The following is a 16081-nucleotide window of genomic DNA, read 5'->3' as shown; positions in this document are numbered from 1 at the left end:
AATTCTCTTTGGACACTGTCCTTGGTCACAGGCATTGTGTTAGTTGTGAGCATCAAGCCTGGTGTCACTCAGAAGGTGAATGAAATCAACAGGATGGGCAAAACCCCCGAAGTCAGCACAGTGGATGCCATGTTGGACCTGATCAGGTGAGTCTTGCCGACGCTTGACGCTTGACTTCCTGGGCGTGCTGTCTGTATAGCTGCCCCGTGGGGGATTTAACGCGCTGATGACAACATTTGTGTGTGCGTGTTAGATGTATGTATGTGTCATGCACATCTGTGGAGCTCAGAAGACATCGCCAGCTGTTGGTCCTCCTGCCGTGTTTAATACAGGGTCTTTTTTGTTGGCTTTGTGCTATGTATGCCAGCGTAGCCGGCCCTCAAGCTTCTGGAGACTCTCTGTTGAGATTATGAATATAGGCTACTGTGCCCAGCTTTACATGAGTTCTTGGGATTTGAACTCAGCTCTTTATGCTTACAAAGCAAATCCTTTGCCCACTGAACCATTGCCCCAGGTCCAATGTCTTAACATTTTTAGTAATTTGTAAATTATCATGTATCTTCATTTTGCCATAAATCCTACAAATTACGTAACCAGTACTTTCTACTTACCAAGCACGGTTCAGAAAGCAATGCATAGAACAGGGTCCTGGGTGAGGACTTAGGATGGAGAGAGATGCGAGCAATACCCCTGTTACCTAAAGATGCTGGGCAGAGCTGAGTGGCCACTTCTGAAGGTTGCTCAGAGAAATTCATATTTTTATTGTCCAGAGAAACCCTTTTTTCTAGAGCGGTTAGGACCACAAACAAGTTGATACTGCTTGAAAGTATCAACTCAAGCAGAAACAGATATGAAAAGGCATTACAGGATGGATTCGTATGTTTTTTTTCCACATCCCTGTCTCATTGGTTTACGTATTTAGTTTGGTAATTATGATAGAATTTGCAGATAGAATTAAGTATTCAAGGACAACTACGACAGACAGTTATAAAAGTGGAAGGATATAGAAAATCCAGTACCTGCCTCGACTGTGGTGTCCATCTGCCCGTGCAGCATCTCCCCAGGAACAGCAAGGGTGTCACTTAAGTAGTGGCTGGCCACGGGAGACTCCAGAGAAAGGAGATCAATCTTAATTCAAGGAGCACCCATCCTATGCTCTTCTCAATTCTATGGATTTAGAGAGTTGACCAACGCAAAACTTGTTTCCCCAATATAACTGTGCCTTCCATGTCTCCAACAGGAACATGTTCCCTGAGAACCTGGTCCAAGCCTGTTTTCAGCAGGTAACATTAATAGCTTTGGTTCTTGAGCTGCTTCTATGTTCCCATGACCCACTGTGACGTCATTGTCAGTTGTAACACAAGAAACAGAATTAGCCCATCAAAACTGACAGCAGAAAGTACACCCATGAATGGTGGGGTTTCAGATGACTCCCGTCTTTTGGGCTGTAGTGAGATACATGCCACAATTGACCGTGTTCCCTTCTCTTTCCCTCAAATAGAGAAAAGCAAGAACCAACCAACGTGTTATTTTTTATTCGTTTGTATTTTGGAGAGCCGTGCTCTCTCTGTACAGAACTTGGGCTTCCTGCAGATGCAGTGCAGTGGACAGAAGAGCTTCCCTTCGCCTCTTTCCCTTCCCCCTCATCTTGACTATCTGTGTCTAACCCACACCGTGGTGGCCAGCCCACCCAGAACTGGCTTTTTTCCTTAACCAGTCGGTGTCTGCTGCTGGTGCTCTGCAGCAAAGCCAGGGGTGTTTTTAGATTCTTTTTCTCATGAATGTTAACCCTTGTCTTCACACCACTGAAATTTTCTTTCCCGTTTATATGGGCTCCTTAAGACAGCTGAGTGGATCACAAACTGCTGTATTCATTTACATAAATTACGCAGACAGAGACCTCTATATATACTAATAAAAATGGCAGTTAAGTTGCTCTCCGTAACCCCCCCACTAGGAACAGAACCACCACTATTTAAGGGGTACCTTTGCAGCTCAGCCACAGTGGTTGTTTGTAGGGTTCAGACTTGGCACAGATTCTGCATGGGGGACCTTTGTTTCTTGTATCGAATCTAGTAGCTTTTTTTCCCTCAATCTACCATGACTGAGGCCTCACAGACCCAAACAGGACTGAAGGGAGAAATTCAACAGAACACCCACTTACTGCATAGCCTGGAGGACTGCTGGTTTGGGCACAACCACCCAGCTCTACCTTGCTCGGCACTTATTAGTCATCTTGACTATTTTTGCCATAGTGCTAAGGTTATTTTTCCAGATTAAAAACGATCAATTTGTAAAAACAAAAATGGTTGTCAGGACCCTCCCTACCTGTGAAGGCACCTGCAGATAAAACCTGCTTCCTTTTACATTGTTTCTCCATTCATTTTCTCCTTTTACAAAAAAGGAGAGAACGTTCTGGTATTGTTGAAAGGCAGCGGTGGGAGTCTGGGGTTTGGGCTCTTAGATCCCATTTGTAGTCCCAGTGCCTCCTGGGAAGGATCATCAAAACCCAGAAGCAACTGAGGCACCATCAATAGAACCCTTAGGTGACAGTTATTTGGCCAAAATAACAACCCTGTGGTATAGCCTTGGATGCTGAAAAACAAACAAACAAACAACCTTTTTGCTTAGTGTGCCTTTGTTTTTCTCCCACATGCAGTACAAAACCAAGCGTGAAGAAGTGAAGCCTGTCAGTGATCCTGGGGGGAACTCGACAGAGCTGTCTGTCTCCGCGTCTGAGGTACCGTCCGCCACCCCCACCCCCTTGCCAGCTTGCAGGTGCCAGTGTCGAGGGGCAGGAAAGAGAAAGGTGGTCAGTCTCCATTAGACACACAAACCCCAGCTGTGTGTTTACCGCTTCTCCAAGCATGTCTGTGGCCCTAAAACCATGCTTACACTTCTCCGTGGTCCCTCAAGAGGGGCGTGAAACTGAGTCACCCACAGTATCTCAGCTCCAGACTGAGGCTGGATGAGGCTCCGATACAGCTTTTCATTATGGTTTTCACTCAATAAACAGATAGCCATTTTTGGCATCTGTCTTATCCCACTTTTATTCTCCTCTTGTGCATTTTCTTGGGGATTTTGCTGCTGTTTTTCTATTATTATTATTTTATTTTGTCCTGTACTGCACTGAGCGTCTCTTGCCCTTGCTCTTTAGTTATGGGTGAGTGGTAAGTGGTACCTGGGATTGAACCTTGGGCCTCCTGCTGTACAGGCAAGTGCTTTCTTTACCCTGCACTCTCTGAGTTTAATGAGTACTTTGTGATAGCGGCTGTACTTGCAGGCCCTCACACACTCTCACACACTTTGCTCATAGTCACCCCCATTCTCTTCCCTGTTCTGTCCTCCCTAAGAGCCCGCCTACTCTCATATGATAACATATTTATGTGTGTGTGTGTGTCACTGTACTGCTGAGCTACGTCCCAGCCCCATAGACTTTTCAGTCTAGAGTCCATGCATAAGAGAAAGCTTGAGATAGTTGTCTAACATATTTTGTTTCAGTTCCGTCTGTGATTTTTTGTCCCTGCAAATGACATCATTTCACTCATCTTTATGGATGAATCAGATGCTGCTCTGTATATACACTGTATCTCCTCCATCCATTCATCTGGCAGTGAGCACCTAGGCCATATCTTTGCGGCTGTGGATGTTGCAGTAAAACATCAGTGTGCTCTGGGGACTTCGATGCCTTTGAGTGTGTGCCCAGAAGTGGTTCTGCTAGATCATATCTGCAATGCCTCTGCCAACCCTTGTTTTCTTAACAGCATTCACCACGACTGGTGTAGGAGGGAATCTCAGTGTACTTTTAATTTGTATTTCCCTGATGGCGAAGGATATCATCTGCTTTTCATATATTTATTGGCTATTTGTTGATTTCACTACATAAAACGGACAGAAGCATAATTAATAAAATGCTCCGTGATGTTTCTAAGCACAAAAATGCTGTGATGCACTTTGCAAGGAAAATGTATATTTTGAAAAGGCTTTACTTGGGCATGTCACAGTCCTGTTAGCTGTGAATTTCATGCTAGTGAATCAACAGTGTATACAGAAAGCCAGACGTCTCTGAACAGAAATGCACATGAAACAGTGCCGTACCCTGATTGTTTGGCATAAACAATGTGACTAGGCTAGTGTACTTCTTGGTGGAATATGAACATGGTATTCGTAGGGGCTGTCTGGAACATGGCTACCAGGAATAAAGAGCATCAACTACTCACAGAAAGAAAACGATGAGCCTGGTCACTGTACCTTAGGCCTTTCATACACTTGGGCCCCTTGGGGACTGCTTGAGGTTTGCAAGGCTGTAAACACAGAATGAGGCCTGTGGTTCCTTGCTTGAATCTCCCTGCCTGTATGTGATTCTGAGTCCAGACCATTGTGGACTTCAGGAGGGCCTCACGGCTGGTGAGTAGTAGGTGCCTCTCTAAATGGGGTCCAGCACCACTCCAGATCAAGAACCACCAATGTCTGTGCAACAAACTCATGAATGTTCCGCTGAGAAAGAAACACAGTGGCCATTTATCTCCATTCAGGATAGACCTCGCCACCAGAGGAGTAGACCATGAAGTTATCAAGAAAATCAGTAGGCTTTGAGATCTATTAAGAGTTCAAAATTGGAGAATCAAATTTGTGGGTCTGAAGTGGCATGTATGTTATCAGCTCACAGTAGACTTCCAGTCCCAGACAGAATATTTGTTCTGTGTTTGAGGTGGGAAGGGGAATTGAGGTGAGATGGGGAGGAGGTAGGGAGGGAGAAAAATAAATGACTGATTTATGGAGAAGAATATTCAGTCAGCTTAGTAATTACATTAAAGCTGGCTGTGATGGTACATGCTTGTAATCCTGGCACTCAAGAGGTTAAGGCAAGATCCTGGGCGACTGAGGGAGTTCCTGTCTAAATAAACGAATAGGGACCTGTAGAGATGGCTCTGTGGTTAAAAGCACTTGCTGCTCTTCCAGAGGACCTGAGTTTAGTTCCCAGAATCCACACTGGGTAGCTCACATTGGGTAACTATCTGTACTCCAGCTCTAGGGGACCTGATACCCTCTTCTGGCTCTATGGGTACACACACACACACACACACACACACACACACACACACACACTCAGACAAATAATAGCAAATAACCGAATAAACATAATTTAAATTCAATAGGCCATCATTGGCTCTCTCTGTGTCCAGACTTCTTCTGAGTTTTTCCAGCTGGCCTCCCAAGGTAGGAGGCTTTCTTCCATCCAGATCCACCTTTGCTCTTGCTCCTCATTTGTGTCTTTTGATAAGATCCCCCTACTTTCTGAGCGCCCTCTATATTGGAGTTGCAGAGGCACATTGGGAGTAGAATCGTGGAGGGACACATATGACTCCTGTCCTCAGGCAAGGAGGGACCGAATGTCATTATCAGAAAGACCAGGATGCTTGGGGAGCATTGGGGGTCAGAAAGGATGAAGACTCATTGAGCAGGTTACAGAGGCCTGGTGCATCACAACTTCTGCCTTTCTTGCATCTTTCTTGAACATGCTTTCTTGGTCTCTTGGGTACCTACCCCTCCCCTAGCTTTCCCTAACGTCACAGACATCATTCATGTCCTAGAGCCTGTGTGACACTTGTAACTTAGAGTGGGGCTGTGTGGTTAATCACCTGCCATCTAAGTATTGGCTCAGGTTTCTCCCAGCTCGTCTGGTGTCTCCAGCTGCATTTTAAGGCCTTGCACCATAGCCTGTGCGGTTAGAACATTCTAGCTGTTTCCTAAGCATTTGTTCTGTCATAAATAAGTACCCCGCTGGCCCATCGGCATAATTCTTCACAGACCTGGTCTGCACCACACAGATTTTGTTATCTCTTAGTAAATCCCACACTATTTTTTGCTCAGAAAGAAGTGATGAAATGATTCATAGTCTCAGATGTCTGGCCAGTTTTCATCTCTTTAAAAATCCTGTTGGTCACATCAGACCAAAGACAGTGATGAATGTCCCTCAGCTTCATTATCAGGAGGGAACAGATGGTATAATGTCCTCGAATGTTCATGCTGGTAAACACATGTAGTTCTTGCATTATTAATTTCTATCTTAAAAAAAAAAAAAAAAAAGAAGTCTCCAAATGTAGCTAGTGGTTAACCCTGAAAAAGGCCCTGATTACAAAATTTATAAAAATTTGTAACATTGCAGCATTGGGATTTTTCAAAAGACATGTGCACAGATGGGCTTCTTAAGAAGAAAAAACGACCCCGTAAACTTCAGTGGGGGAGGGAGGACAAAGCATTTCATATATAGGCTTGCCCGCTGTCGTATTTCTTACATCACTCTGATTTCCCTTCATGCTTCTGTACATTTTCTCGGTTTTGATCCACAGAACAAGACAAAGGAGTACAAAATCGTGGGCCTGTACTCAGACGGCATCAATGTCCTGGGCCTGATCATTTTCTGCCTTGTCTTCGGACTTGTCATCGGAAAAATGGGAGAGAAGGGGCAGATTCTGGTGGATTTCTTCAATGCGTTGAGTGATGCAACCATGAAGATCGTTCAGATCATCATGTGGTGAGCTGCCCTGACAGGCGCCATTTTGCTCTACCCGATGACTGCATCTCAGAACTGGGAAGAGGAGGCTTATGTTCCTCAGTGGGTCCTTCCTAGAGAAGGCAGACGTTTAAAACCAAGACTGGAGTATTACTTATTTTACAACCTACTCGAGAATTAGTCTAGTCCCGAAAGTCCGTCAGCCATTGGCTCCTGCCTCAGAGACCTAGAGAGCAACCTGCAGCTACTCTGCATTCTTGTCAGCAGGGATTTGAGGAGGTTCCTAGAATATCTTCTTAGGCCATAGAAGTTCAAAGTGTCACAGCTGTTTTAGCGTGGGCGTGACCACATCTGCATGCAGAGACCCTGTCTGTCTGTCCTGCTTCTGAGATACCCAAAAGCTCAGCCTTCCTGGGAGACTTCTTCAGCCCCTAGCTCATGTGGAATTGGCTCAACATTTTCTAATATAAATGGTAGAAACTGATAGTAAGATATCCAGTCGGTAACAACCAAGGAAGTCATTTGGTCCCACTAAAATCTCAGCCTCATCATCTGTAAGAAAATGGGATAATAAAAACCACCCCCAGGGCTAGGGGAAGACCATTAAGTGAAATGATGCGTGTAAAACACTTGCCCAGCACAAGAGGTAGCTAAATAGAGCTCCTCAGATAGGGCTGTGGTGGCCACACCCACTGCTACTGTGGTGGCCTCTAAATCAATGATACCTGAGAAGCAAGATGATCATGGCTGGAAAGAGTTTGTTCACGTGACATGAGCAGCTACGAAAGTCAGTGGGGTGTCTGTGTACCGTATGAGGGTGGCACAGGTACTTCCCGGCCTCCCTCAGCTTGGGGGGTGCCGGACTCGAAGCTGAGCCCTCGGCTTCGTGATTGTACCCTGCGGTTCTCCCAGTGGAGTGCACATGCGCACCAAGCATGCCCACGCTGGCTTGTTCCCTCCCCCGCCACCTGTCTGAGAAAGTCTCTGATGACTGCATTGTGTCTTTCCTGTGCTTGCTTTCTAGTTACATGCCGGTTGGTATTTTGTTCCTAATTGCTGGGAAGATCATAGAAGTGGAAGACTGGGAAATATTCCGCAAGTTGGGCCTTTACATGGCCACTGTCCTGAGTGGGTATGTCCGACTGAAGAGAATAAACGGAATTCCCTGCATAAACGTTAGGATTACTGTAGACAGGCCAGGGTGCAGCTTTGGTTAGATGTGGCTTTTCGCCCATGTGCAGGAAAGATGGGGTTTGAAGATAAGAGAGCGGGGCATCCAGGCCGCCCTTTAACAGCTGTACCGTAGGTGGATCGCGCTCCGCTAATTGCCAGCTCCTGGCAGAACAGCTTGGACCAGACTTTGCCACAGCCGTCCCTGGTTGGGTTTGCAACAAGAGAAAACTCAGTTGTGGGCTCTCGGGGCTAGCTCCTGTCGTCTACTTCCTTAAGAATGTAAACTAACCAAGCCGGCAAGCAAGCATGCCGCCCACGAATCCTGAAGCTGAAAGAAACTAAGAAGGACCTAAAGAAATTAGGTCTCGAGCAAGCAGGAGTAGGAGGGCTGGGTTTGGATCTGATGTTCCTGCTAGGCTGGCAGCTCCTGCTGTGTCACCAGGGTGTCACAGTGCTGGGGAAACCATCAGGCTATTCAGTAAGTGTTTCGGACCCTTCAGAAGCCATAAAACAACAGGAAGGCGACAGCACTGAGTCTGTTGCATGTTTCTTACAGCCAAGCTGTTGGCTTCGTTAAAAGGGTGGCTGGGTGCAGTGGCACATGAGCAGAGGCAGGTGGTTGTCTGTGAGTTCAAAGCCAGGATGGTCTGCTAAGCGAGTTCTAGGACAGTCAGAGCTGTCACACATAGGAACTCTGTCTCAAAAGAACAAAAAGACAAAAAGAGGGGAGGGGTTCCATAGGTTATGAATGGGGTCTCCAAACACCCAGCCAAGGAGAGAATGGTCCTATCTGCTGAGAATATGGAGGAAGAAAATGGGTAGATGGCACTGATTTGCTTCCCGCAGGCCAAACATCCAGCCTGAGCCATCTGCTCCCTTCTCGGAACCTGACTGCATGGAGACGTTCCCACGGCACAGCGCTAGTTGTTAATCTGGTGCGCCAAAAACACAGCTTTCCAGCCACACAGAAGCAGCCTGGTCCTACAGCATGAGGGTCAGAGTTGAATTGCAGGATCACAGAGATAAGAGAGGCAGGGCTCCTACCTTCTACCAGCCCTGCCCTGGAGCTGCTGAGACGGGCAATACCAGGCTGGGGAGGGGGGCAGTGATGTGGCTGTCTGGGATAATAAGCCATTTTAGTGGGGTTCTGTTGAGTTCTTGTGTTTTGTTCTGCTCGTGTTTCTAACAGAAAACTAAATGTCCCGGCTAAATCTCTGCACTAAGAGGACTTCCTCCTCAAGATTCCTGTTTGTAGTGAGCCTTGCTTAGTCAGTCTTGCCTAACTGAACCATCAGCTTGCCGTTTGCGTGTATACACATCTGCTAGGGAGACTCATTAGTCAGCCCCATTGAAGGTAACCTATGGATTCCTACATTAAACATGCTGGAGGACAGGAATGAGGTTTATTCCTGAAGTACATGCATCTCCTTATTGTAACTCTTAGGTAGTAGACAACATTCCCAAGCATGGTCCAGAGGATGGGACGGGGTGGGCTGTGATGAAAGATGTAATAGGTTGGGGGCAGACGTGACCTTGAAAGGAGATTCAGTTCAGCCAGGGAACATGTGGGAAGGCTTCCTGGGGAGGAGGGAATGTTTATCTAAGAGGATGATAACTTCCGTAGAAGGGGGCAGAGAAGACCATCACCTCACACATAGTGGGAATGACTGCAGGGATGGAGCAGATGACGTGACCCCCGGTGAGCTTGGAAATCCAAATTTATCCACAGAATTTGCTGATAACTTTGACAAGGTGTTTCATTCGCTGAGCGAGCCTTGACATCCCCATCTATGGGGAATGGGGATGTGCATTCACCGTCAGACTACCCCTGTCTCCTTGGGTCTTTGTGGAAGTTTTAAAGATGTCATAGTTTTAAAAAGCTGATAGAAGAGCAGGATCCAGTGTGAGGACAAAGCGGGATTAAGACTTTCTCCCCTCTTGCCTGCAGGCTTGCGATCCACTCCGTTGTGGTTCTGCCACTGATCTATTTCATAATCGTGCGGAAGAACCCTTTCCGCTTTGCCCTGGGCATGGCGCAGGCTCTCCTCACAGCCCTCATGATCTCGTCCAGGTAACTAGAAGAAGAGCGTCTGGGGTGATACCTCCAGACAGTGCTGTCAGCTTTTGTCACTTGGTGAAGAGGACTCTGGCTTCTGGTTTTGACAGGCACCGTTGAGAGATGGTGGCTGTATTCTCTGTCTACCCCCTTGAATGTATTTCTCCATCCTTTTGAGTACTTCCTACACTCTCTCTGTGGCCTGACACCCAGGCAAGATTCTCACGTAACTGGGGCTAGTGGTAGGCATAGCACCCTCTGATTCCTGGACTAGCCAAAAGTACCAGCATAAGGCTAGGAAGGACCTGGGTTCAAATCCCAGAACCCACATAGTAGCTCACAACTCTCAGTAACTTCAGTTCCAGGAGACCCAACACCATCTTCTGGCCTCTGAGGGTACTAGACACATGGATATACATTCAGACAAAACACCCATACTCATAAAATAAAATCAGAATAAAATATATATTTTTTTTAATTACCAGCATGCTTTAGGAAATTTTGTTCACCTTCTGGAAAACAGGGATCTTTTGGGGTGGAAACTGTGGCCAGGCATTCTTAGACCTAAACTCTTTTCTCTTGATCCCACAGTTCAGCCACCCTGCCGGTTACGTTCCGCTGTGCGGAAGAAAAGAATCAGGTGGACAAAAGGATCACGAGATTCGTGCTGCCTGTTGGCGCCACGATCAACATGGATGGCACTGCACTCTACGAGGCCGTGGCCGCTGTGTTCATTGCACAGCTGAATAGCATGGACTTGAGCATTGGGCAGATCATCACCATCAGGTGAGGCCCGGTGGCACTCGCCGCTTGGACTGCCTCAAGCAGACATGATCCGTGAAAGGAGACCAAAGAGGACCCAGAGATGGAAGGTTCTATTGGCTTATAAGTCCCTGCCCAAGATGAAGACTGAGGGTGGGGGCGGGGGTGGGGGTGGGAGAGGCATTAGACTCATGGTACGTGAAATTCCTGCTTCAGGACATGGATAGCATCTCTGTTCGGCTCACTGTGGCCAGCAGGCACCTGCAGTGTCAGGCACAGATTAGAGACACAAGACTCGAGCGCCAGACCCTGCTCAAATGGGAGCCCCTGGTAGAGAGTGGCTAGGTACCCAAATAAATGCTGGGTCTGTGATAGGCCTCTCGGAAAATTGATTGGGGGTCACGGGGGGGAGGCACAGTGAGGGAAGGATCATCTATACCGGGAAAGAGGAAGGAAGGATTCCTGGAGGAAGGAGAAGCAGCCATGAATCTTAGATGAGGAATAAGAATTTAGCAAGAAAAAGACAAAAGCTGAGAGCTTAGAAGTCTCTCACGACTTTCTCTCAACACAGTGCCCAGCGTGGAGGGTCTAGTATAAGGTTTATCATGTCATGAACAGGTTTGCGCTTTAAGGAGATAATTAGCAGTATGATGGGAGGCTTGGACAGGAGCAGGGATCACAAACCAGAAGATCAGTAAGTCACCAAATGGCCTACATTGGTCATGCCTGAGAGTTAAGAGTCAAAGAGCCATCCATCATCTGTATTCAGGCCCCTGGGCAGCAAAAGGCTGGGTGTTTGGAGCTAATCAGAACAAAAGAAGAACAAGGAGAAAATGGCTTATGCTTCTTGGCACATAGAGTTTGAAATGCCTTTAAGAATTCTAGGGGCTGGAGAGGCAACTCAGTAGTTAAAGAGAATGAACTGCTCTTCCAGAGGACCCAAGAAACTACCATGTTAGGTAGCTCAAAACTGCCTTGAACGCCAGCTCCAGGAGATCCAATGCCTCTGCCCTTCCTAGGTACCCGTAATTATGTGCACTCGTCCACCTGTGCACATGGAAACACACACAACTGAAGTAAAAATAACTTTTAAAACACCAGAAACTTAAAAAGAATTCCAGGCGCAGACACAACTGAGCATGTAGCTCTGAACTATGAACCCCAAATCTAGGGTCAGCAGCTTAACAATGGTCAGAGGAAATATGGGTGACAAGCCAGGAGTGTGTGCCTGAGTCCCTCAGTAACACCGTGATTAGTTGTCACTGTGACCTTGGCCAAGGTGCTTGAGTTCTCTGTCTTCTCACCTGTAAAATAATAATAATGCGCACAATTTATTCAAATATTACAAAAAAGAGGGTGCTTATAAAGTCCCATTACCTACAGTGTGTCCCCAGTAAATGTGAGGAATGGGTGACTTTGTGTTGAGTTTGTAGAGGAAACTGAGGGTGAAAATCCTATTAGAGGTAGATGGAGGGAGAAAAGGAGAGAGAGGGGGAGTAGGAAGGGGATGGGGTGGGGAGAAAGCTGGCAGCATCATGGCAACCTGGAGACAAGGTTTGTTTACACGGATTAAAGTGGTCCAGCATCTGATGCCAAAGAGAGTTCCAGAGAAGTGAAGCCTGAAATTGATTAAGGAGGTGGAAGAAATTATACTGGTGAGTTTCGCTGCAGTTGCGTCCTTAAGACAGCACTGTGTAGCCACCAGCCCTGTGTGGCAGTGGCTGGCTGAGCCGAGTGGCTCAGACATGGGACAGTCCCATAGCCTGTACAGCTGTGCTGGATCATGCTGTGTTTGCATGACACACTGGGATTCTAGAAGATCCCGGGGCCGTAGTTCAGGTTCAAGTGTCCATTTACAATAAAACCGGGCCGGCTTCATTTGTGTTTCATGGGCATATGGACAGTGTCTTGGGTAATTTTATGAAGTATTTGTAGTGTGCTTCAATTTAGTCTATGATCTGTCATGTGAGGTCAGGTGTGGGTTGGTTTTTCCACTTACATTGTCACATCAGTCTTAGAGTTTGCATTATTTAGGATGTTGGGTTTTCAGATTAGGTGTCAATGTCATCATGGTGAACCTAACGAGGACTACAGGAACAGAGGCCTCCTCTCTGCTGATTTAAAGAGTAAAGAGGAAAAGCAAGATCTCAGCACTCAAAGGCTGGGTTTTATTGAAAGCAGGAGCAAGTGTGCATGAGCCCATGGGCACAGCACGCGCACGCGCGCACACACACACACACACACACACACATACACACACACACACACCCCAAAGCACACAGACAATTTCCTCTAGTAGTAAAGAAGATCCAGAACCAGAAGCCAGAATCTGAATTTTCCTGGCAAAGCCAAAACTTTCATATGTTGGAGGGTAGAGTGGGTTCCCTTTCTCCCTCAGAATTGGCTGGTTTGGGCTCTTGCAAGGGATTGAGTAATACAGACCAAAAAAAAAAAAAAAAAAAAAAAAAGACAAAAAAAAAAAAATAAAAAAAGCAGCAGCAGCAGAAGCAGCAACAGCTGATTGGGTCCTACCATTAGAGCCCCTCTACCTGATTTAAAAGTCAACACCAGACAGCTCACTCTTGAAGGAAAAACATCAAGACTTTCTCTTAAAGAGGAAGAAGGAAGTCGGCCATCTTTAATGTTTATGGGAAAGTGCATTCATCTACCTGAGCCTCTTTTCCTTGTCTGCCTACCTACCAGAGAGCCGTCAGACTCTGTTCCCTCAGTGAGCTCAGCTAGCACTGTCATCTGGGTGGCTGCCAGCGGAGCAGCAGAAGTGGTGTGGTCTCGGTGTGTCGCACAGGCGCCGTCATGATCTCTACCGGAGTTTGTCCGCACAGAAGCTCTGCAGAGATCTAGTCCCTCAAATCCCGGCAAGGAGTTGAGATTCAGAGAAACGCTTTGCTGAAGAAAGCGCTGGTGGTCAATTACCAGAATTAGGAACATGAGCTGGGTGTGTCTGACTCCAAAACCGGAGTCCAGGCTACCTCACCGCCCAGCCTCCAGTCCTGCTGAACCCGGGTGCCAGGAGAGCGCTTTGGATCTCAGAAGTGGAAAACCCTTTTGCTGACTCGGGTGTGTTTAGGCAGATGGATATATTCATGTATTTCCCCTTATCTGAAGATGGAATGTTCCGAATGTCAAATGACAGAAGTTTCATGAGCAAGGCCAAGGCTCAAGGGCAGTTTTCTCTGCCTGAATGGATTCTGAAGCCCAGCCTCAAGCTTGTTAACGTAGTTAACCAGGACAAGTTGAGGCCTGCAAGGGGGATCAGTGAGCCTGTACACAGATTGCTTCCAACAAAGAAAACCCATTGATGCATTGTTTAATTTCAACCAGCATTGAAATAAAGCTGGATTTTTCCAAAAGATAGCTCTAATGGGTTATGTAAACCTAAAACTTTGAGATATTGATACAGCCCCAGAACTAAGTCACTGTAAACTGGCAGCCGGAGCCACTGAAGGCAAATACTAAAGCCACATACTAGGCAGAGAACCTGGCCTGCTGTTGAGCCTTGAGCGGCATCTAAGAAGGCAGTGCCGGGCAGATGAATGGGCAGAATTGATTGAGAAGTCAGAGGCCTTTGGGACCCAGGGCAATATGGATCTGTGGCTAGATCCGGTGTCATCTCGTTTGAATCAGCAGTTTCTGCACCTGCATCAGCTCAGCCGCATCTGGAAATGGTACTTCGCCCTGAGGGTGAGGCCACAGCTCCAAAAAGCACTGTGGGTGTCCCGGCCTGCTCTTTCCATTCAAAGGACTTTCAGGCCACGTGAGCCTTGCTTTCTCCAGAATGGCCCGATTAAAATAAACACACCGCTGGTGAGAAACTGCATATTGCCAGGGGGGGAAAAATCCCTATGCCCTACTCTGTGAGCTCAAGAGAGATCTCGTCAAATACATGGTAATGGGGTTTATCTGGCGACCTACCCAAGACTCCAGATCTCTCTTCCTTTTGCACAAAGTGAATCTGCTGGCATGAAGGAGCAGTCAGGAATGCTTGTGCCTTGGATGAAGTCACGCAGTTTCTCAGTTCAGTGCCTTAAACAGATGTTTTGGGAAGGCAAGAGTCTTGTAAAGTCCAGAAATTACATAAAACCTGTGTAAGCACTGATTTGTCCCTTTGCCTTCGCCTCTGACATCCTTGCTGAGAATGTCTACTCTACTCACCTTCCCAGGCAACCGAAATTCCTGGCACACACTAAGTGTTCTATACATGAGTGAGCAGCTGAGACCAAGGAGGAAGCAAGCAAGTGGAGAGGGATCTGACACCTATGAAGGCATTGGATGGGTAGAGAAAACTTTGGATTAAAAAAAAAAAAAAAAAAACTTGCTTTAAAAAATTGGTAAATTCCTGCCCTGCTTCCGAGTACCTGCCGCAGTTCTGATGTCCCTTGTTGCTATTCTATACTTCCTTGCTTTAGAGTGATCTGCCAAATGTCCTCCTGCTGTGACATCCTGTTTATGTGTTAGATGGATGGATGGATGGATGGATGGATGGATGGATGGATGATACACAGACAGGCAGGCAGGCACACATCACACATGCATGAGACAGGACTGGTTATATAGCAAATGAACTCTAATGGTCCAGTAACATAACAGTAACAGCCACGGAGCCTGTGCCAGGCCTGAGGCCTTGATGTGAGAAATGCACGTCTAACCCTTTCCTGCCATTGTGTTTTGGCTACAGCATCACAGCCACAGCTGCCAGCATTGGCGCTGCTGGTGTGCCGCAGGCTGGCCTGGTGACCATGGTGATCGTGTTGAGTGCTGTAGGCCTGCCTGCTGAGGATGTCACCCTGATCATCGCCGTTGACTGGCTCCTGTGAGTTGGAATCAATCCCCCTGCCTCAGCTGGTTGGGCAGGCAGCTTCCTAGCCATGCAGACTCTCTGTTGCTGTGCTGTGCTGTGCTCTGCTCCTCGTGATGCCTAATGAGCCATCTGTTGTTGCTTTCATTTCCTTTTGGCAAGGCTGCCTGGTAACATGCTTAAAATGAACTCATCATAACTCCAGCAGGGGTTCTCAAAAGCCAGTGAGCCCAGTCAGTTCGTGATATACCTGCTGACACTTGAGGTTAGGGGCTGGGTGTGGGACACAATGGAGTGAAGGAGCCAGGGCAGGGCCATCCCCAAGTATCCCAGTCCTGAGTTAGCTGCCTAAACAAGACCTCTTGCTTCCAAATCACTGCAGCTTTCCCAGCATCTTTGGCATCCTCTGGGCTGGTGACAAGAGCAAAGGTTTTGGCATACACCTGCTTAAATCTTCTTCTGGTGTCTTACTAGGTTTAGGATCTTGAGCATGTTCCTTAACTTCTCTGAGGCCCGACTGCACTATTTTCGAGATGGGAAAAATTATGCCTACTTGGGTGGTTTGTTGTAGGGATCAAATGGGATCATATGAGCCAAGTGTCTAGAAGGGTGCCTGGCAGTCAGTACCTGCTCAACAAAGGAAAAGCTCTATTGTGATGGCAGTAATGAGGTAATGAGTCACACCACTCACCCCAGACAGCTCACTTCTAACACACACACACACACACACACACACACACACACACACACACACACA

At 47.0% G+C, this 16081-nt stretch overlaps 1 protein-coding gene across 2 annotated transcripts in view; it reads left to right on the top strand.

Annotated features, from left to right (window-relative positions):
• Nucleotides 1-16081, top strand: part of Slc1a1 (solute carrier family 1 member 1) — a 72123-nt gene that overhangs the window by 53258 nt on the left and 2784 nt on the right. Inside the window, exons 4-11 of one of the 2 annotated variants that reach the window (XM_055614007.1) lie at nucleotides 32-146; nucleotides 1241-1283; nucleotides 2660-2740; nucleotides 6354-6538; nucleotides 7542-7649; nucleotides 9639-9761; nucleotides 10338-10532; nucleotides 15205-15339. In XM_055614007.1, the coding sequence (XP_055469982.1) occupies nucleotides 32-146; nucleotides 1241-1283; nucleotides 2660-2740; nucleotides 6354-6538; nucleotides 7542-7649; nucleotides 9639-9761; nucleotides 10338-10532; nucleotides 15205-15339 (985 nt within the window). The remainder of the gene's footprint in view (nucleotides 1-31; nucleotides 147-1240; nucleotides 1284-2659; nucleotides 2741-6353; nucleotides 6539-7541; nucleotides 7650-9638; nucleotides 9762-10337; nucleotides 10533-15204; nucleotides 15340-16081) is intronic. The other variant, XM_055614008.1, reaches the window with a different exon arrangement.

This window comes from Psammomys obesus, unplaced genomic scaffold (genome assembly GCF_907164565.1).
Source record: "Psammomys obesus unplaced genomic scaffold, mPsaObe1.curated_primary_1811, whole genome shotgun sequence".
NCBI classification, from domain to species: Eukaryota; Metazoa; Chordata; class Mammalia; order Rodentia; family Muridae; genus Psammomys; species Psammomys obesus.
The sequence above is the reverse complement of the archived record's forward strand: the minus strand, read 5'-3'. Positions and strand labels throughout refer to the sequence as shown.